At 44.9% G+C, this 16,023-nt stretch overlaps 1 protein-coding gene across 9 annotated transcripts in view; it reads right to left on the minus strand.

Moving 5' to 3' along the window:
* MAST2 (microtubule associated serine/threonine kinase 2) overlaps positions 1-16,023 on the minus strand; it is a 207,067-nt gene that overhangs the window by 23,293 nt on the left and 167,751 nt on the right. For 6 of the 9 annotated variants that reach the window (XM_005204881.4, XM_005204880.4, XM_024990152.2 and 3 more), the window contains 5 exons: positions 10,699-10,774; positions 8,230-8,250; positions 6,364-6,442; positions 4,046-4,200; positions 2,090-2,165 (listed from right to left, as the gene is read on the minus strand). In XM_005204881.4, the coding sequence (XP_005204938.2) occupies positions 2,090-2,165; positions 4,046-4,200; positions 6,364-6,442; positions 8,230-8,250; positions 10,699-10,774 (407 nt within the window). The remainder of the gene's footprint in view (positions 1-2,089; positions 2,166-4,045; positions 4,201-6,363; positions 6,443-8,229; positions 8,251-10,698; positions 10,775-16,023) is intronic. The other 3 variants (XM_005204882.4, XM_003585907.5, XM_005204884.5) reach the window with 1 other exon arrangement.

Raw genomic sequence — 16,023 nt, forward strand, 5'->3', positions numbered from 1 at the left:
TGCATTTCAGACTCTTTTGTTGACCATGATGGCCACTCCATTTCTTCTGAGGGATTCCTGCCCACAGTAGTAGATATAATGGTCATCTGAGTTAAATTCACCCATTCCAGTCTATTTTAGTTCGCTGATTCCTAGAATGTCGAGATTCACTCTTGCCATCTCTTGTTTGACCACTTCCAATTTGCCTTGATTCACGGACCTGACATTCCAGGTTCCTATACAATATTGCTCTTTACAGCATCGGACCTTGCTTCTATCACCAGTCACATCCACAGCCGGGTATTGTTTTTGCTTTGGCTCCATCCCTTCATTCTTTCTGGAGTTATTTCTCCACTGATCTCCAGTAGCATATTGGGCACCTATTGACCTGGGGAGTTTCTCTTTCAGTATTCTATCATTTTGCCTTTTCATACTGCTCATGGGGTTCTCAAGGCAAGAATACTGAAGTGGTTTGCCATTCCCTTCTCCAGTGGACCACATTCTGTCAGACCTCTCCACCATGACCCGCCTGTCTTGGGTTGCCCCATGGGCATGGCTTAGTTTCATTGAGTTAGACAAGGCTGTGGTCTTAGTGTGATTAGATTGACTAGTTTTCTGTGAGTATGGTTTCAGTGTGTTTGCCCTCGGATGCCCTCTTGCAACACCTACTGTCTTACTTGGGTTTCTCTTACCTTGGGCTTGGGGTATCTCTTCATGGCTGCTCCAGCAAAGCGCAGCCATTGCTCCTTACCTTGGACGAGGGGTATCTCCTCACCACCACCCTTCCTGACCTTCCACGTGGGATAGCTCCTCTAGGCCCAAACACTATGCATACCCCTAATTTTTTTAAATAAAGAACCAAGCACAACAGAATGATTTCCACACTGTCACTCTGCCTCTCTGTTTTGCTCTCGTTCTCCAGTGCCCACTCAGCAGAGAAATAACAGCTAACACTTGTGAGTGCTTGCTGTGTCCTGGGCACAGTTAGAAAAGTTTAATGTTCATTCATCTTCACAAGCTCCCTATGAGATTCTCTTCTTATCCCAAATTACGGATGAGGCAAATGAAGTTCAGAGAAGTCAATCATCTGCCCAGGGTCATGAGACTAACACACAGTAGAAGCAGACTTGAGCCCCGTCGGGCTGCTCCCAGAACCTACTCTTCCTCAAGCTCCGCTTCCCCGTGAAGAAGGAAAGCAAGAGGACGGCACAGCTTTCCCTCAGCCTGCCCCGTGTGCCCGGAGACTCCCCAAGGCTAGAGAAAGGACATGCTCGAGGAGCAGGAAACCACACATTGCCAACCCTGATACAGAAGAACAGGCAGAGCCGGGGGTCTGGATGGAGGATGAACAAAGAGGCCTGAAGACCTCATGCTTGCTGCTGTCATGAAGAGGGGTCCACCTGGCCCTGGTTCCCTCCCTCCAGAGCTGGTTTGTTCTGCAGGGGCAAGGCCTATCATTAGACAGCCACATCACAGGGTTTAGGCATGTGGTCTTCAAAAGGAAAGGCAAATGCAAAACAAGGTTCTCTTTCCACATACGAGGAGGTTCACCATCAAACTGCAGCTCTGAAGACCACTTCCCAACTATCTCAGGACAGTAACCCGCCTCCCTCCTTGGCATTTCCCCACTTGAAAACACAAGTCCAATTGTGAATAGCAACTCTGAGCTCTGTCTCCCACCCTACTGCTCCCTCTGGCCAATTTCCTGGCAGGGGAAATTTAGAAATCTGCCTTAAATGAAGGTGCTCTCAGAGGGCAAATCTCCTTCTTGGGGATCCCAACTCATGGATCCTCATGGGCAGGTTAGAACCAAGATCTCTGCTCTTTCCTTCCCCATTAACATATGGTAGGATACGGCTTTGACATTTTCCTTTAGACACCCCTTTTCTGTGGGGAGTGGGGAAACAGAGGCTTGCAAGCACAGTTCCCAGACTTCCAGGCCCTCTGTCCCTCCTCTTCTCTGGCAGTCTGGCAGGCCCCATGTTGTGCCCTCCTATTCTGGCTGCCTCCAGAGACAGGGTGCTACCTCCCACCTCTGGTCTTTGCAGTGGGGCTGGCTGGAAGCGACATCCTCAGGGATATTACCGTTTCCTTTAATCTGGATCCTTACCTTGGGGAATCTTTCCTTGTATACATGATTCATCATTATTATTTCACTGTCAAAGGAAACTGGTGACCGTCCAGGACTAATTAAGAAAGAAACAAGTGTGTTACATTAGTGCCAGGGAACCAGTGAGGATAAAGATGCCCATCCCCAGAGCCCGTGCCTGCCCACTGTCTGCAGCAGCCATACACTCCCACCTTCAGAAGTGCTGAGTTCCAGAGCCTCCTTATTCCTGGAGCTGCCAGTACACTTTCTTCAGCTCAAAATGGTGTCACTTGGAGCTAGACTACCTTCCTGTAAGAGGCCTGGCCTTCACAAAGACCTCTGCCAGGGCCTGAAAAGGCCTAGACAGCAGGAGACCACTCTTGAAGCCACAAGAGGTTCTTCTAGGATCCCCACCCCCATAACAGGACTGTCTGCGTCCTCCTTGCTTTGGCCAGTGGGGTTGGGCACACCCCCAGCATGTTCCAGGAATCAAATTCAATCAAACCACCAACCATCAAAACAACTAGAGGAAGACAGTCTATACCTGTATCTTTTCCAAACAAGCTGCAGCCAGTGGGGCTGACCTAGCTCTACCTCGGGGATGAATGAGGCCAGTCCCGCCAGGCTGTTGAGGACCTGGGCCATCTAAATCTTCCACTTTGGCCCACATGTGGTTATATCCTCGTAAAGGATTTCAAAGTCTGAGCCACACAACTGAATGGCTACTTGGGTCCTGCCCAGTTTGATGCCCCCGACCTGTGATCCCAGTTGAGTCCAGAGCTGCTCTTTCCTGCCTTTCCTCCCTGCAGTGGCCCTGGTCCGTCTGCTGCACTAATGCACATTACCAAGCATTTTAAGAGTAATCCTCAGGGATTCCCAGAGGTACTGCTGTCCTCTCACTCTCAGATGTTCTAACAGGTGCCCCTGTTTCTGTGTGGACTGTGAAGAGCACCAAGACTCGGGCGTTCCCCTGTGGACTGGGCTCCATGCTCCCTCGTCTGAATGTCTGACCCTGTGCACTGCAGTCCCAGTCATTACTGTCATCAACCTAAACTTGAACCAGTCTTTGTGGTCTGGCTCAGCTCCCTCCCTGACACTTGCAGTGCCAGCATTACCCGAGGGGACTCTTCCTGGGATGCATTACTCCTTGGCCCCCACCCTCAACATGTTGGCCACTTTAGTATTTCTCAGGGGCCCTGGAAAGCTGAGCTCCATCTCTGAAAGCCCTGCTCATTGCAGTTTCCACCTTCTTCTTGAACTTGGAATTTTGGCACAGATTTACCACCTAATGCCAAAGAGAAGAGCTGACTGAATCCATGGAATACACAGAGAAATCAGGGGTTAAGGACTGCTTGGTTTGATGAGCCCTAGTGATTCAGGGAGATGAGACTGATTGAGATGGCCATTTAGTTCTTCTTTTGCGATGGGCTTCTCCCTGAGTCAGCCACAAGTGTCCTCAGAAGCAACGTTTTCAGTTGGCCGAGTTATATATTCTGGGCCACTGGGTTCTTAGCCAGGTAACCATCAGGAGGGATGATACCATTATTCTCCCATAACTGAAAAGAGTCCACAGTACATTTTTACTGCCAACTACTTTTAAAGGGAAGAAGAGGGACCCCCTGAGAGCATCGTTAGGCACCTCTCGGTGGCAGCGGGTGGTGGGGTGAGCTGAACCGTACCCGAAGCCAAAGGGCTTGAGCCTCCCTGGGCTTGACTCATTTGAGCTGTGCCCATGTGCTAGGCCAGGGGTTGGCAAATTATGGCCCGCAGACCAAATCTGGCCAGCTGCCTGCTTTTATAAATAAAGTTCACATAATGTCTGTGGATGAGTCCACACAACAGCAGAGTAAGTAGCTGCCAGAGGTGGTATGGCCTACAAACTGTGAACTATTTACTGTCTTGCCCTTTATGGAGCAAATGTGCCAACTCCTAGGCTCTGAGGACAAGCTGAGCTCCAGGTGGGAGAGGGCCCCTCACCTGAGGCTGCGGGAGCGGGGCCGCAGGGCGGGGGACTGCCGCCCCTCCTCATCAGGCACACTGTCTGTGCTGAAATGCTTCGTCAAGAAGTGCAGCTCATCGGCCGTGGGCTGGAAAGGCAACTGGTGCAGCTTCTCCTGAGAGGAGCACGACGACTAGAGGGGACATTAAAAAAAAAAAAAGCATTAGAGAGAAGTGTGAGGCAGGCCAGGAGCGGAGGTGGGCTGAGAATGGTGAGGGGCCCCCAGTCAGTGTAAACCTGAAGTCAGCCCACAGCGGCAGGCTTCCTCTCCACAGGGCACGATCCTGTCCATCTCTACCCCTCAGGGCTCTCAGTCCTGAGGAAGCCGAGATACTCTCCTCTTTCCTGAGTTTTGCAGGGGGTCAGACCCAGACATTCATGGGTGTGAGAGTTCCCCGACTTCCTAGGGGCCCTCTTTAGGTGGCAAAAAGCAGATTCTTCTGCAAGGACCCCTTACTTTCATGAGGCTTTTGGCTAGTTGGAATGGCAAGTAATTAATAAGCCATGCTTCCTGGCTTCTTTGGCAATGTCCTAGGAATGCTCGACCTACAAACGACATCCTGTAAGTTCTCCTTCCTACAACACCTTGGAGAGCCCTAGGGGTGCTCGGCAATGCTTCCTTCAGGTTGTTAACCAGAGGGCAACTGGCTTTGCTGAGGCTGTGACCACTTCACCCAGGCTCTAGGGATACCAATAGGCAAGAAAATTCAGCAGGGAAGAAAATTATTTTCAGGTCTGCAACTCAAATATTAGACTTGACCTGAAAATAGGTAAGAGTTCTAAACATGGTCTGATGACTGAGATTAAAGCTAAGCCCACTGGAGTCACAGGAGACAATGAGAGGGAGTGAGCTGTGCTATCAGAGGCAGCCCACAGTGCAGCCATTGCTGTGGCAGCCCTGGTCGTGAATCCCCCCTTACCCGATCAGACCAGCTACAACAGCAGCCAATCTAACACTCTTGGCTCAGTTCTGCTCACCAACTGATGAAGAATCTGAAGTTAAATGTCTAAATCCATTTACACTCAAAGCTGCAGCACCACACTGAGAGAACTCTGAGGCCACATGTAAGCCTTAATACCAAGTGAGAAACCAGAATTCTTTTGACTAACAGTACACACTTCTCTCATGGAATGCTATAATAAATGAAGTTGTAAACAGCTGGTGGGAGGTTTTCACAGGGCTCTGTCTTGGTCACGTTTTTTATAAATGGTTTGGACAGAAACTGTAAAAAATTATCCTCACTCAACTGCAACTAACATGAAGCAAAGTTGGTATTTTAAGGTATTTCAATAAAATAAGCTGAAGCAATGGGTTGGGTCAATTAAAATTTTTTGAACAGGAATATATATACATAATAAATACATGACACTTACCTTGGATCTAAAAAAATCATGGTTGAGTAAAGGATTATGGGAAGGGATATTTACTAGGGAAAGATCTGAAACTAACAGCTGCAGAAGGACCAGTGAAATCCTTGGATTAACTTAAGAGTAATATTTAGGACTCTCCTGCAGGTCCAATGGTTAAGACTCTGCACTTCCACTGCAGAAGGCATGGGTTGGATCCCTGGTCAGGGAACTAAGATCCCACAGGCTGTGAGGTGCAGCAAAAAAAAAAAAAAAAAAGAGTAACTCCTTTTCCTGCTTTGGATTTATGAATATAGACAAATTGATCTGAGAAGACCTAAAGAATGGTGGAATACAAGGGAAATGGGTCATCCAGTCTGTGGCTTGCAAAGCCTGAAATATGGCCCTTTACAGAAAGTGTTTGCCAATGCGTCATCCTGCCTTCAATTAAAAGTTGCTCAGTGAGGAAGTCTCATTTTAGCATCACTTGTGCACAGCGGCAATAGGACATCTGTTGTGTTTTAGGCTAAAATCTTCTCTAAGAAGTTTTAGAAGTTTTTGAAAGGAAAAGTGAAAAAGTTGGAGGATACATGTCCTTTGGGACATGGGAGGGGTTACCTGCTCTTGACTGCAGTTCTGGAAATAAAATAGGGGAGCAAGGGAACTGTGCTTAGGAGTCCCTGTGCCCAGCCTCATGGGCAAAGAAAAAGTCCATTCTCAAGTCCCCCTCGGACTCCACTAGGAATAACTGATGCTCAGAGACAAGCTGGTTAATTCTTTCCAAAGGCATGTAATGGATCTGACTATGGCTGTTAAGGGCCACCAGACCTCTGCCCCACTCAGCCTCACCCCAAACAACCTCTCTGAGCTGGGCTCTGGAGAAAAAGTTGAGAACCATTTCACAACACTGTAGGGCGAAGGAAGTACAGCCACAGATTTGGCCACTTACTGACACGGTAGAACTAGGGGTGTTGGTTCCATAGCCTGAAGAAGGCAATGAGGCCAAAGACCAGCGCCGTCCATCAGTCCTATGTAAGAAACGAACGTTAGGCAGTTTCTACCAGACCCCACCCTGAGCCCAGCACCTGCCTGTCTTTTGATCAGTTTTTTGGGGGCAGCTAATTCACTGGTGGGCTCTTTCTTGTCTCAAGACTGTACTGCTCTGTCCAGCACATGCTTTCATATCTCTCTCGTACATGGGGCCTATTGTTCTGTATTTCCCACTGAAAGACAGACATCTCTGACTATAAAGGAGTCCATAACTTTAAATAAGAACATCTGTTATGCAATACTATGGTTTTGGAATAAACATCTTTACACTCTCAACTTACTCACTTCTAGCGATGACAGAGGATCCCAGCTAAAGGGTACATCACAAGGACAGAACTGCCACTGAAATGCTAGTTCCTTTCCTAAAGGCTCCACATGAAGGGCTCTTTGGGGTGCCCCAGGCCGCTGGGTTGATAACCAGGAAGAAATGAAACTACCACTTGGGTCTGAGTATGAATCAATAGATGGCAAATAGTCAAAGGCTACCCAGGACCCATCAGGACTGATAAATCCAATCTTTGAGAATGTTTGCCAAAGAGTGACAGCAACCTGATGAATGAGGAGTGAGGTGGTATAGTCTTGGCTGTATATGAGACTCTGGGGCAGGCTTCCAGCTGCTCTTTAGAGGATATGCCTGAAGCTCTCATTACAGAGAACCACAGTTACCTGCTTTGCTGTAGAGAAGAAAGATCAAGCAAATATTTGGCTTGAAGCTTTTATAACATGGACAAGTGATTCTTTCCTGGATTACAGGATGTATTGTAACAAACGTTCTTTCTTGTGGGGCTTGGGGTATAGCCTGCTCTGGTTGAAGTTAGAGGAAAACTTCTTTGAACATTAGCAATGGAGGACCTTTAGAAGTTAAGTTCAATACTCTCAATCTTCAGAAAAAACATTAAGACCCAGAGATCAGGGTGGATTGTTTTGTTCCAGGCTTCACAGTTAACAGTGGGTGGGGTGAGGCATGAGAGGAAGAAGCAAAAAAGGAATCAATCTTGCCAGGGCTTTTCTTTTGGAAGCACTCCCCGCCACCCCCAGCAACACGGAGCAGCTTTTTCTACTAGGTTCTGTTAGGGGACAGCCGGGGGTTCCATGCCACATGCACACAACTCAAAATTCATGCCACCCAGGCAGCCAGTCCTGCTGGAACCTAGTCTCTGAGACACAAAATGTCCAGGAGCCTGCTCAAACATGATGTTCTCTCTGACCTCTCTGCTTGGCCCTGAGAGCTCTACACAAGAAAGCAAGTCAATTCCCAGAAAACAGAGCTCAGTGAAAATCGAACTAGTCTAGCTCAGGGAGGCATTTCCCAAACCCTTGTCAGATACACTTCTCCACAGATGACTTTTCCTCCTTCACAAGGAAATGAAAACCAATTGCATGGCAGCAATTTTCCTATAAACTGAGGAGCAGGGACCACCAGAGTCAGAAATGCCACTATAAGGAGGCCTCTGTGTCCTCTGCTGGGTCATCCACTGGGTGACCAAGGAAAGTTGTGGGAATGAGGGTGACTTGTCTCTTTGCTCAGAAGCTTGGAACTATTTATCAAATCCTGCCTCTAAGCGTATGAGCATGGAGCCTTGGTTCCAGCAGGCAGAGGGCGCTCCCTTAGGGCCTCTTTGCTAGAAATGAAAGGCCAAATGTCCAAACCCACAGTCAGAGAAGACTCATCACACCCAGTTCTCACCAAGCACAAGACCACAAACCACACTGTCTGGCCATGCACAGCAGTTTCCCAGCCCCTCCCCGTCAAGTCCGCTATTACCTGTCTGCTCTGTGGCCATGGCTGTGGTGGAAAGACATACATTAAAGTGAGAACCAAAGGGAACCAGAGGGACTGATCTGTCTGACCCCTGGCATTTGGTCTAGCTTGGCAGAGGCAAACCTTTTGTTTAGGAATGTGCAAAAGTTAGAAGTGGAATTGTATGACTAACAGGTATACCCCTAGAGTTTCATTACATCTGCCTTTTGTGTGAAATTCCAAACTAATGCAATGCTATAAAACCCAAGCTGGACTTCAGTGACAGGAAACACAATTTCTGAGGACTCTGTTTGGCAGGATTGACGTCTTCTTCCCCTCCCCTATCAATACCTAACCGCTTTCCCACCTCTGTCTGGTAAGGGGACAGCCTAGGTTTCTGTCTTTGACTCAAACTTTAGGCCACCTAGCACAGACCTGTGTGGATCTCAGTGGTAATACCAAGCCTCAGAGTTCCCAGCTGATCTATTCCGAAAGCCCATGCAGGCACAGGGCACCAGTGGAACAAGCTATTCCCTCTGCCTGGATTGGTCTACACACCTGTGTTCTCACTTTCAACATGGCAGGCTCCTTCTTATCCTTCAGGCTGGCTTAAAGGTCAGTTCTTCTTAGAGGCCTTATGACCACCCAGTATAGACTCTCCAGCCTCATTCCCTTCCTACTCTTTTAGGCAGCACCATATTCTTTCCCTTTACGGTGCTTATCACAGGTTAAAACTACATACTTGTTCATTTGCTTGTTCATCAATCTTCCCCACCACTCATTCAATCAGTAAGCACCGACTGAGTGCTTATTATATACCAGCAGACATATTTGCAACATGTTAAGGCATCTTTATTAAAGGTGCTTTGATTCTGGTTAAGAGGAAATGGAAAGCAAATAAGAAAATACAGGCAGCCCCCCTTATCCATAGTTCTGCATCTGCAGATTCAACCAACAGTGAATCAAAAATATTCAGGGAAAAAATAATCCAGTAAGTTCCACAGAGCCAAACCTGAATTTTCTGGGTGCCAGCAACTATTCACACTGTATTTAAAACTATTTACATAGCATTTACATTGTATTGGGTATTAAAAGTAATCCAGAGATGATTTAAAGTACAGAAGAGGATGTACAAAGGTTATATGCAAATACTATGAGCCTTAAACATCTGTGGATTTTGGTATCCACGGGGGTCCTGGGACCAGTTCCCTCTGGATACCCAGGGGTGACTGTATCAGGCACTGAAAAGTACTAGTTTGAACATCAAACTGGATGCTCTGCTGGAGAATGATGAGGGACTTCTTTATACTGTATGGTGAGGGAAGGCCTCTCTGGAGAGCTGATGTTAACTAAGCAAAGACCTGAGGGAACAGCATTCCTTCAAAGGGAACAAGTGCACAGACTCTACTAACTCCACTAAGTTTCTAGAAAATAAGGGCTCTGTCTGTCTGGTTCCCACTAAGTACCCAGCCTGTGCCTGGGCTTACTGGGTGCTCAGTAAATATTTACTGAATGAACGGGAAATGACTCAGTATAGAGGACAGTCCTAGGTCCTGCTGTCCCAGCTCTGAGGTGAGAGTTCACACACAGTCGAGGCAGCAAGTCTGGGACATATGAGACTTTCGGCCGGGCTGGAAAGGCAGATGCATCCATCCAGCATATTCCTATACTGAAAACATTCCTTTTCTGGAGGTCTTAATGACAAAGACTGGCTCTAATCAAGAATAGCTTTAAAAATAAAACCAAAGAACACGAACTCTGCCAAGCAAGAATTGTAGAGATGTTCTGAAAAGTAAATAATTTGTATAAGAAGACTTGACACATGGATGGACTCATGTCAGTCAGCTCAGTACTTCTCCAGAGGCCAGAGAAGTACTGGCAGATAGCCTGGCAGTGGGCTGAACTGTCAAGCCTGCTCCCACGTGCTGGAGACAAGTTCATGTCACTTCCGGAAATGAGTGAAATGTGAGGAATACAAGCATGGCTGTTAATCACACCAAATCACACCAAATTCATGGGAGTATAAGTGAAGACCTGGTAGTCTCTTTATCCTCAAGGAGAGAGGCATAAATGGCCCCTTCCAGCTCCCTGAACTAGCTGAGTTAGAGGAGGAGAAGTGTAACTTTGGGTCCTCCTGGGAGGAGAGCCCATCTTCTCATTAGCACAGCTCTCAATTGAGAGTATAATGTTTCAGAACATACCCTCAGGAAACCAGGGATTTCTGTTTAAGATTGTAAAATAAATTCACTTCTAGTATCTGCTTGCCCATTCGAACACTCAAATGCAAACACCTATGGTGTTTGGAAAACAAAGGTTGAACAAGATAATTATGACCTGGGCGAGGAAAGCAGGAAAAGAATTTTGATGGCTGGCAGACCGAAGGTAACACACTTAGAAGGGCAATGTCTCAAAGGAGGAAGCTGACATTTAACTGGCATTCATGCAAATACCACACATGTTAGTCACTAGTCACAGAAGAGTCTACAAACTTACCTACGGGCAGGAACAAAGGAAAAGTGAGCAGGTGCATTTGGAGAGAAATTCCGGGGACTATCCAAAGGACTGTTACCTGTAAACAGGGAAAGTAAAAGAAATCCTCTGTGAGATTTGCTTCTGGGGAAGGCTGAGATGACAACCTTTAGAAAAGAAATCATCCCCTAGCACCAGCAATGAGCACATATGATTATTTTTCCAGGCCCACCATTAGTTTAATGATTCTCTCTTTGCAAAAGTTTGGCAGCCCAGAGGGTTTTCCCTTGTTCCCAAGTTGCCTAAAACCCATCTATGCTTCTCAGACATCTGTTCTAGATCTAGCAGCAACTTGACAATTTCCTGTCCTCCTTGGAACATCTCAGGTTCCAATCTGCCTAGTCAAGTTAACCCAACTTTGCAAAGGCTTGAACTCATTCGGGGCAGAGCACACAGCCAAACACTCAAACACTTCTCAAAGGGCAATGGGACTGCTGGTCTGAAAGGCTCTTGCACATATATTCTGCACACTGCATCCAAGGAGCTAACCCAGAAATATGTGTGCCTAGGGGAAAATGAAGTTCTCAGGTGGGGACTTAGGAGAGTGGTGCTCCTTAAACAGTCCATACACAAGGTCCCCAAGTCTGCAAAGCATGCCCAACCCTTTCACAGGGTAGGAATTATGTCCATCTCTTTGTTAGTTTTCACATGTCCCCTACAACTTGTAAACTTATAGCTCAGAAGTTTTGAACAAAACTGTGTGCTTCTGTTTACAATAGCCAGGACATGGAAGCAACCTAGATGTCCATCAGCAGACAAATGGATAAGAAAACTGTGGTATATATACACAATGGAATACTACTCAGCCATTAAAAAGGATGCATTTAAATCAGTTCTAATGAGGTGGATGAAACTGGAGCCTATTATACAGAGAGAAGTAAGTCAGAAAGAAAAAACACCAATACAGTATATTAATGCATATATATGGAATTTAGAAAGACGGTAACAATGACCTTATATGCGAGACAGCGAAATAGACACAGATGCAAAGAACAGACTTTTGGACTCTGTGGGAGAAGGCAAGGGTGGGATGATTGAAGAGAATAGCATTGAAACATGTATATTATCATATGTGAAACAGATCACCAGTCCAGGTCTGATGCATGAGACAGGGCGCTCAGGGCTGGTGCACTGGGATGACCCTGAGGGATGGGATGGGGAGGGATGGGGAACATATGTACACCCATGGCTGATTCATGTGAATGTATGGCAAAAACCACCACAATATTGTAAAGTAATTAGCCTCCAATTAAAATAAATTGAAAAAAAACAACAACAACTGTACTTACCTTAGTGCTAAGGACCATGATTGCCAAATCTAAGCCTGCCATACTTCTGTGGTCCAATTGCCAGCTGGGGGCTGCTATTTAGGAGAAGCTGTCAACATGTCTCTACCCAAAAAACCATGTTGAAATAAGCACCACACTCCATGATGTGCTGATCACTCAGCCAGTCCCTCCCCACCACCCCACTTCTGTGCTCACCTCTATGAACCCACACTAGCTATGAGAAACAGCAGCTACCCAGGGACCTAATAATTCAGCAGGCCCTGGTTTCTTCTTGGACAATTTATTTTTTGTAAAGGGTATGATGTTCCAAAGTGCCATGAAGCTGCCCATGAGTTTATTATCTCCATTCAACAGGCATGGATAGCACTCAATGTCTTTCTGTACTGATCTTCTGGGTGGCTGAGACAGTAAAGAACCCACCTGCAATGTGGAAGACCTGCAATATTGGGAAGATCCCCTGGAGGAGGGCATGGCAACCCATTCCAGTATTCTTGCCTGGAGAATCCCCAAGGACAGAGGAGCCTGGCAGGCTATAGTTCATGGGGTCGCAAAAAGTCAGACACAACTGAATGACTAAGCACAGTACTGATCTTAGACAAATCAGTCTCTCAAACAACGGCTCCCTACCCTGTGCAGTACCTCTATATCAATTATATAAAGGCACTCTCTTTAGGAGAACTAATGAAGAAAAGGCATTTTCAGCTTCTACTCATCCCCTTGCCAGGGAGCCCCAGTGAGGTGCACAACCTTATGCAGTAGATCTGCTCGCAACTCAGTACCAACTCTGGGTTTCCTGGGTGTTGAGGGCTACCTCTTATGGTTTATCCTACCTCCTGGCTAGCACATGTCACCAGGGTGTGAGAAAAGTGATTTAGAATAGCTGTTTCCTTAGGTAGGACTTAAAAAGAATCAGGCCTCCTCAGAATTATCAAGGTCTAAAAAACTATATATATAAAATTCTTTTTAAATAGTGTCATCTCAGAGATTAACAAGTGCCCTCAGTTTGATCCCTGACATGTAAAGCTAGATGCCCTTTGTTGGTTCCCCAAACCACCAATCTAAAGCCTCAAGGCCCTGAACATGAGTATCCTACAAACAATGGCCAGTCTTCCAAGGACCGGGTGTGGTGATGGTTATTGAAAAGAACACGAAGAATCTTCCAGGAGCTCACAGCAAAGCTAGGGATTCACAGAACACACACATGTCAGAAATGCCTAACACTAAGAGGAAAAAAAGTTGTAAATAACAACAATAATAAAAACCAGCACATCACTGAGGTGTGTGACAACTTCAAGCAGAATAATAATCCTTAAAGGATAAGAGAGTGGAGGATGCAGAAAACATATTTGAAGAAATAATGGTTGTTCATTGCAGCACTGTTTATAATAGCCAGGACATGGAAGCAACCTAGATGTCCATCACCAGATGAATGGATAAGAAAGCTGTGGTACATATACACAATGGAGTATTACTCAGCCATTAAAAAGAATACATTTGAATCAGTTCTAATGAGGTGGATGAAACTGGAGCCTATTATACAGAGTGAAGTAAGCCAGAAGGAAAAACACCATTACAGTATACTAACGCATATATATGGAATTTAGAAAGATGGTAACAATAACCCTGTGTATGAGACAGCAAAAGAGACACTGATGTATAGAACAGTCTTATGGACTCTGTGGGAGAGGGAGAGGGTGGAAGATTTGGGAGAATGGCATTGAAGCATGTAAAATATCATGTATGAAACGACATGCCAGTCCAGGTTCGATGCACGATACTGGATGCATGGGGCTAGAGCACTGGGATGACCCAGAGGGATGGTATGGGGAGGGAGGAGGGAGGAGGGTTCAGGATGGGGAACACATGTATACCTGTGGTGGATTCATTTTGATATTTGGCAAAACTAATACAATTATGTAAAGTTTAAAAATAAAATAAAATTAAAAAAAAAAAGAAATAATGGCTGATGGTTTTCTAAATTTGATGGAAAAAACTATAAACCCATTTTATCTAAGAATCTCTAAGAGAAAGAGGAAGAAATATATACCAAAGCACATTACAATCATATTGCTCAAAACTCATGATAAAAAGAAAATTCTTAAAAGTAGTTGGGAGGCAGATTGAGGGGGGTAGGAAAGACATGTTTAGACAGGAATAAAGATAAGGATTATAGTAGATTTCTGACCAAAAATAATGCAAAAGGATAATGAAATAACATCTTTAAATTATGGGAAAAAACACAAATCCTACCAACCTGGAATTCTATACCCAGCTACTGTGTAATAAAGAACCTGGTGGCATTTGTCCCCAGTTCCTAGGAATGTGCCTCTAAATCTTTGCAATTTCCCAGGTGATAGGAGTGTCTTCTTTATTTATGGTGGGGCCAGACAGTTTATGCAAATAAGATGAGGAACCAAGAGAACAGAGAGCTGAAGCTTAAGCCATTTGATATTACTCTGGCCTCCAGGGGTGCAAGAGACTGAGTTCAATCACATAGCTGATGAATTAGTCAATCATGCTTACTTACATAATGAAACTCTAGTAAGCACTATGGACACCAAAGCTCTGATGAGTGTTCCTGGTTAGTAATACTCTGCATATTGCTACACATGAGTATGCCAGGAGAGTGAAGCATCTGGACTTCATGGAGAGAGGCACCAGAAACTTCACACAGGGGACCCTCCCAGACTTCACCTTAAGTGTCTCTATTTTTAGCTGGTTCTTAATATATCTTTTTTGCTATAATAAAACTGTATTTGTAAATATAGTTCTTTTATGATTTCTGCAAGTCATTCTAGCAAATTATTAAATCTGAGGAGGCAGTGGGAGCCCTGAACTTGTATCCAGTTGGTGAGAATTATGAGTGGCCTGGGAACTGCCAATCATGCAAGTGATGTCTAAAGTAACAACAGTTTTGTGGAGGACTGTGGCCATAACCTAAGTTCTGCCCAATTCTGGGCAGTTAGTGTCAAAAGTCACTGCACCAGTGAAAATATTCTTAAAAAAAAAGATGAAATAAAGATATTTTCAGATTAAAAAAGCCAAACAAAATCCTCAACAGAAGACTGCACTACAAGAAATAGTTTCAAAATGTCCTTTAGGCACAAGGAGAATAATACCAGATGGAATATGGATCTACACGAAAGAGTGAAGAACACTGGAAATGTTAACTACATGGGAAAATATCTAAGATTTTTTTCTTATTATTTAAATGTCTTTAAAAAATAATGTTTAAACAAAAATAACAAGGTAATGTGAAATTTACATCATATATGAAAATAAAAAGGTTGAAGACAGTATAAAGGCTGGGAGGGTAGAAATGGAATAGTATTATTTTTATGCCACATGTGAAGTGGTTTAATATTGTGATAAAAATATATATTATACATGCTAATCCAACTACTAAATAACAAAGAGTTATAGCTCATAAGCCAATAGAGGATGTAAAATAAAATTAAAAAACACTCAGTCCCAAATGAAAGAACAAATAAAGAAAAAAACAGATGGTACAATAAGAAAATAAATAGGAAGATGACAGATTTAAACCAAAACATTATCAACAACAATAGTAAATGAAATAGTATGGTGTTGGTGTTGGTGGTGGTGGTTTAGTCACTAAGTCATGTCCAACTCTTACGACCCCATGGACTATAGCCTGCCAGGCTCCTCTGTCCATGGGATTCTCCAAGCAAGAATACTGGAGTGGGTTACCATTTCCTTCTCCAGGGGATCTTCCCGACCCAGGAATCAAACCTAGGTCTCCTGCATTGCAGGCAGATTCTTTACTAACTCAGCTACAAGGCACCAATTAAAAGATAGAGATTACAAGCAATAAATGTTGGAGAGGGTATGGAGAAAAGGGAACCCTCTTACACTGTTGGTGGGAATGCAAACTAGTACAGCCACTATGGAGAACAGTGTGGAGATTCCTTAAAAAACTGGAAATAGAACTGCCTTATGACCCAGCAATCCCACTACTGGGCATATACACCAAGGAAAC

The sequence above is a fragment of the Bos taurus genome, chromosome 3 (genome assembly GCF_002263795.3).
Source record: "Bos taurus isolate L1 Dominette 01449 registration number 42190680 breed Hereford chromosome 3, ARS-UCD2.0, whole genome shotgun sequence".
NCBI lineage: Eukaryota > Metazoa > Chordata > Mammalia > Artiodactyla > Bovidae > Bos > Bos taurus.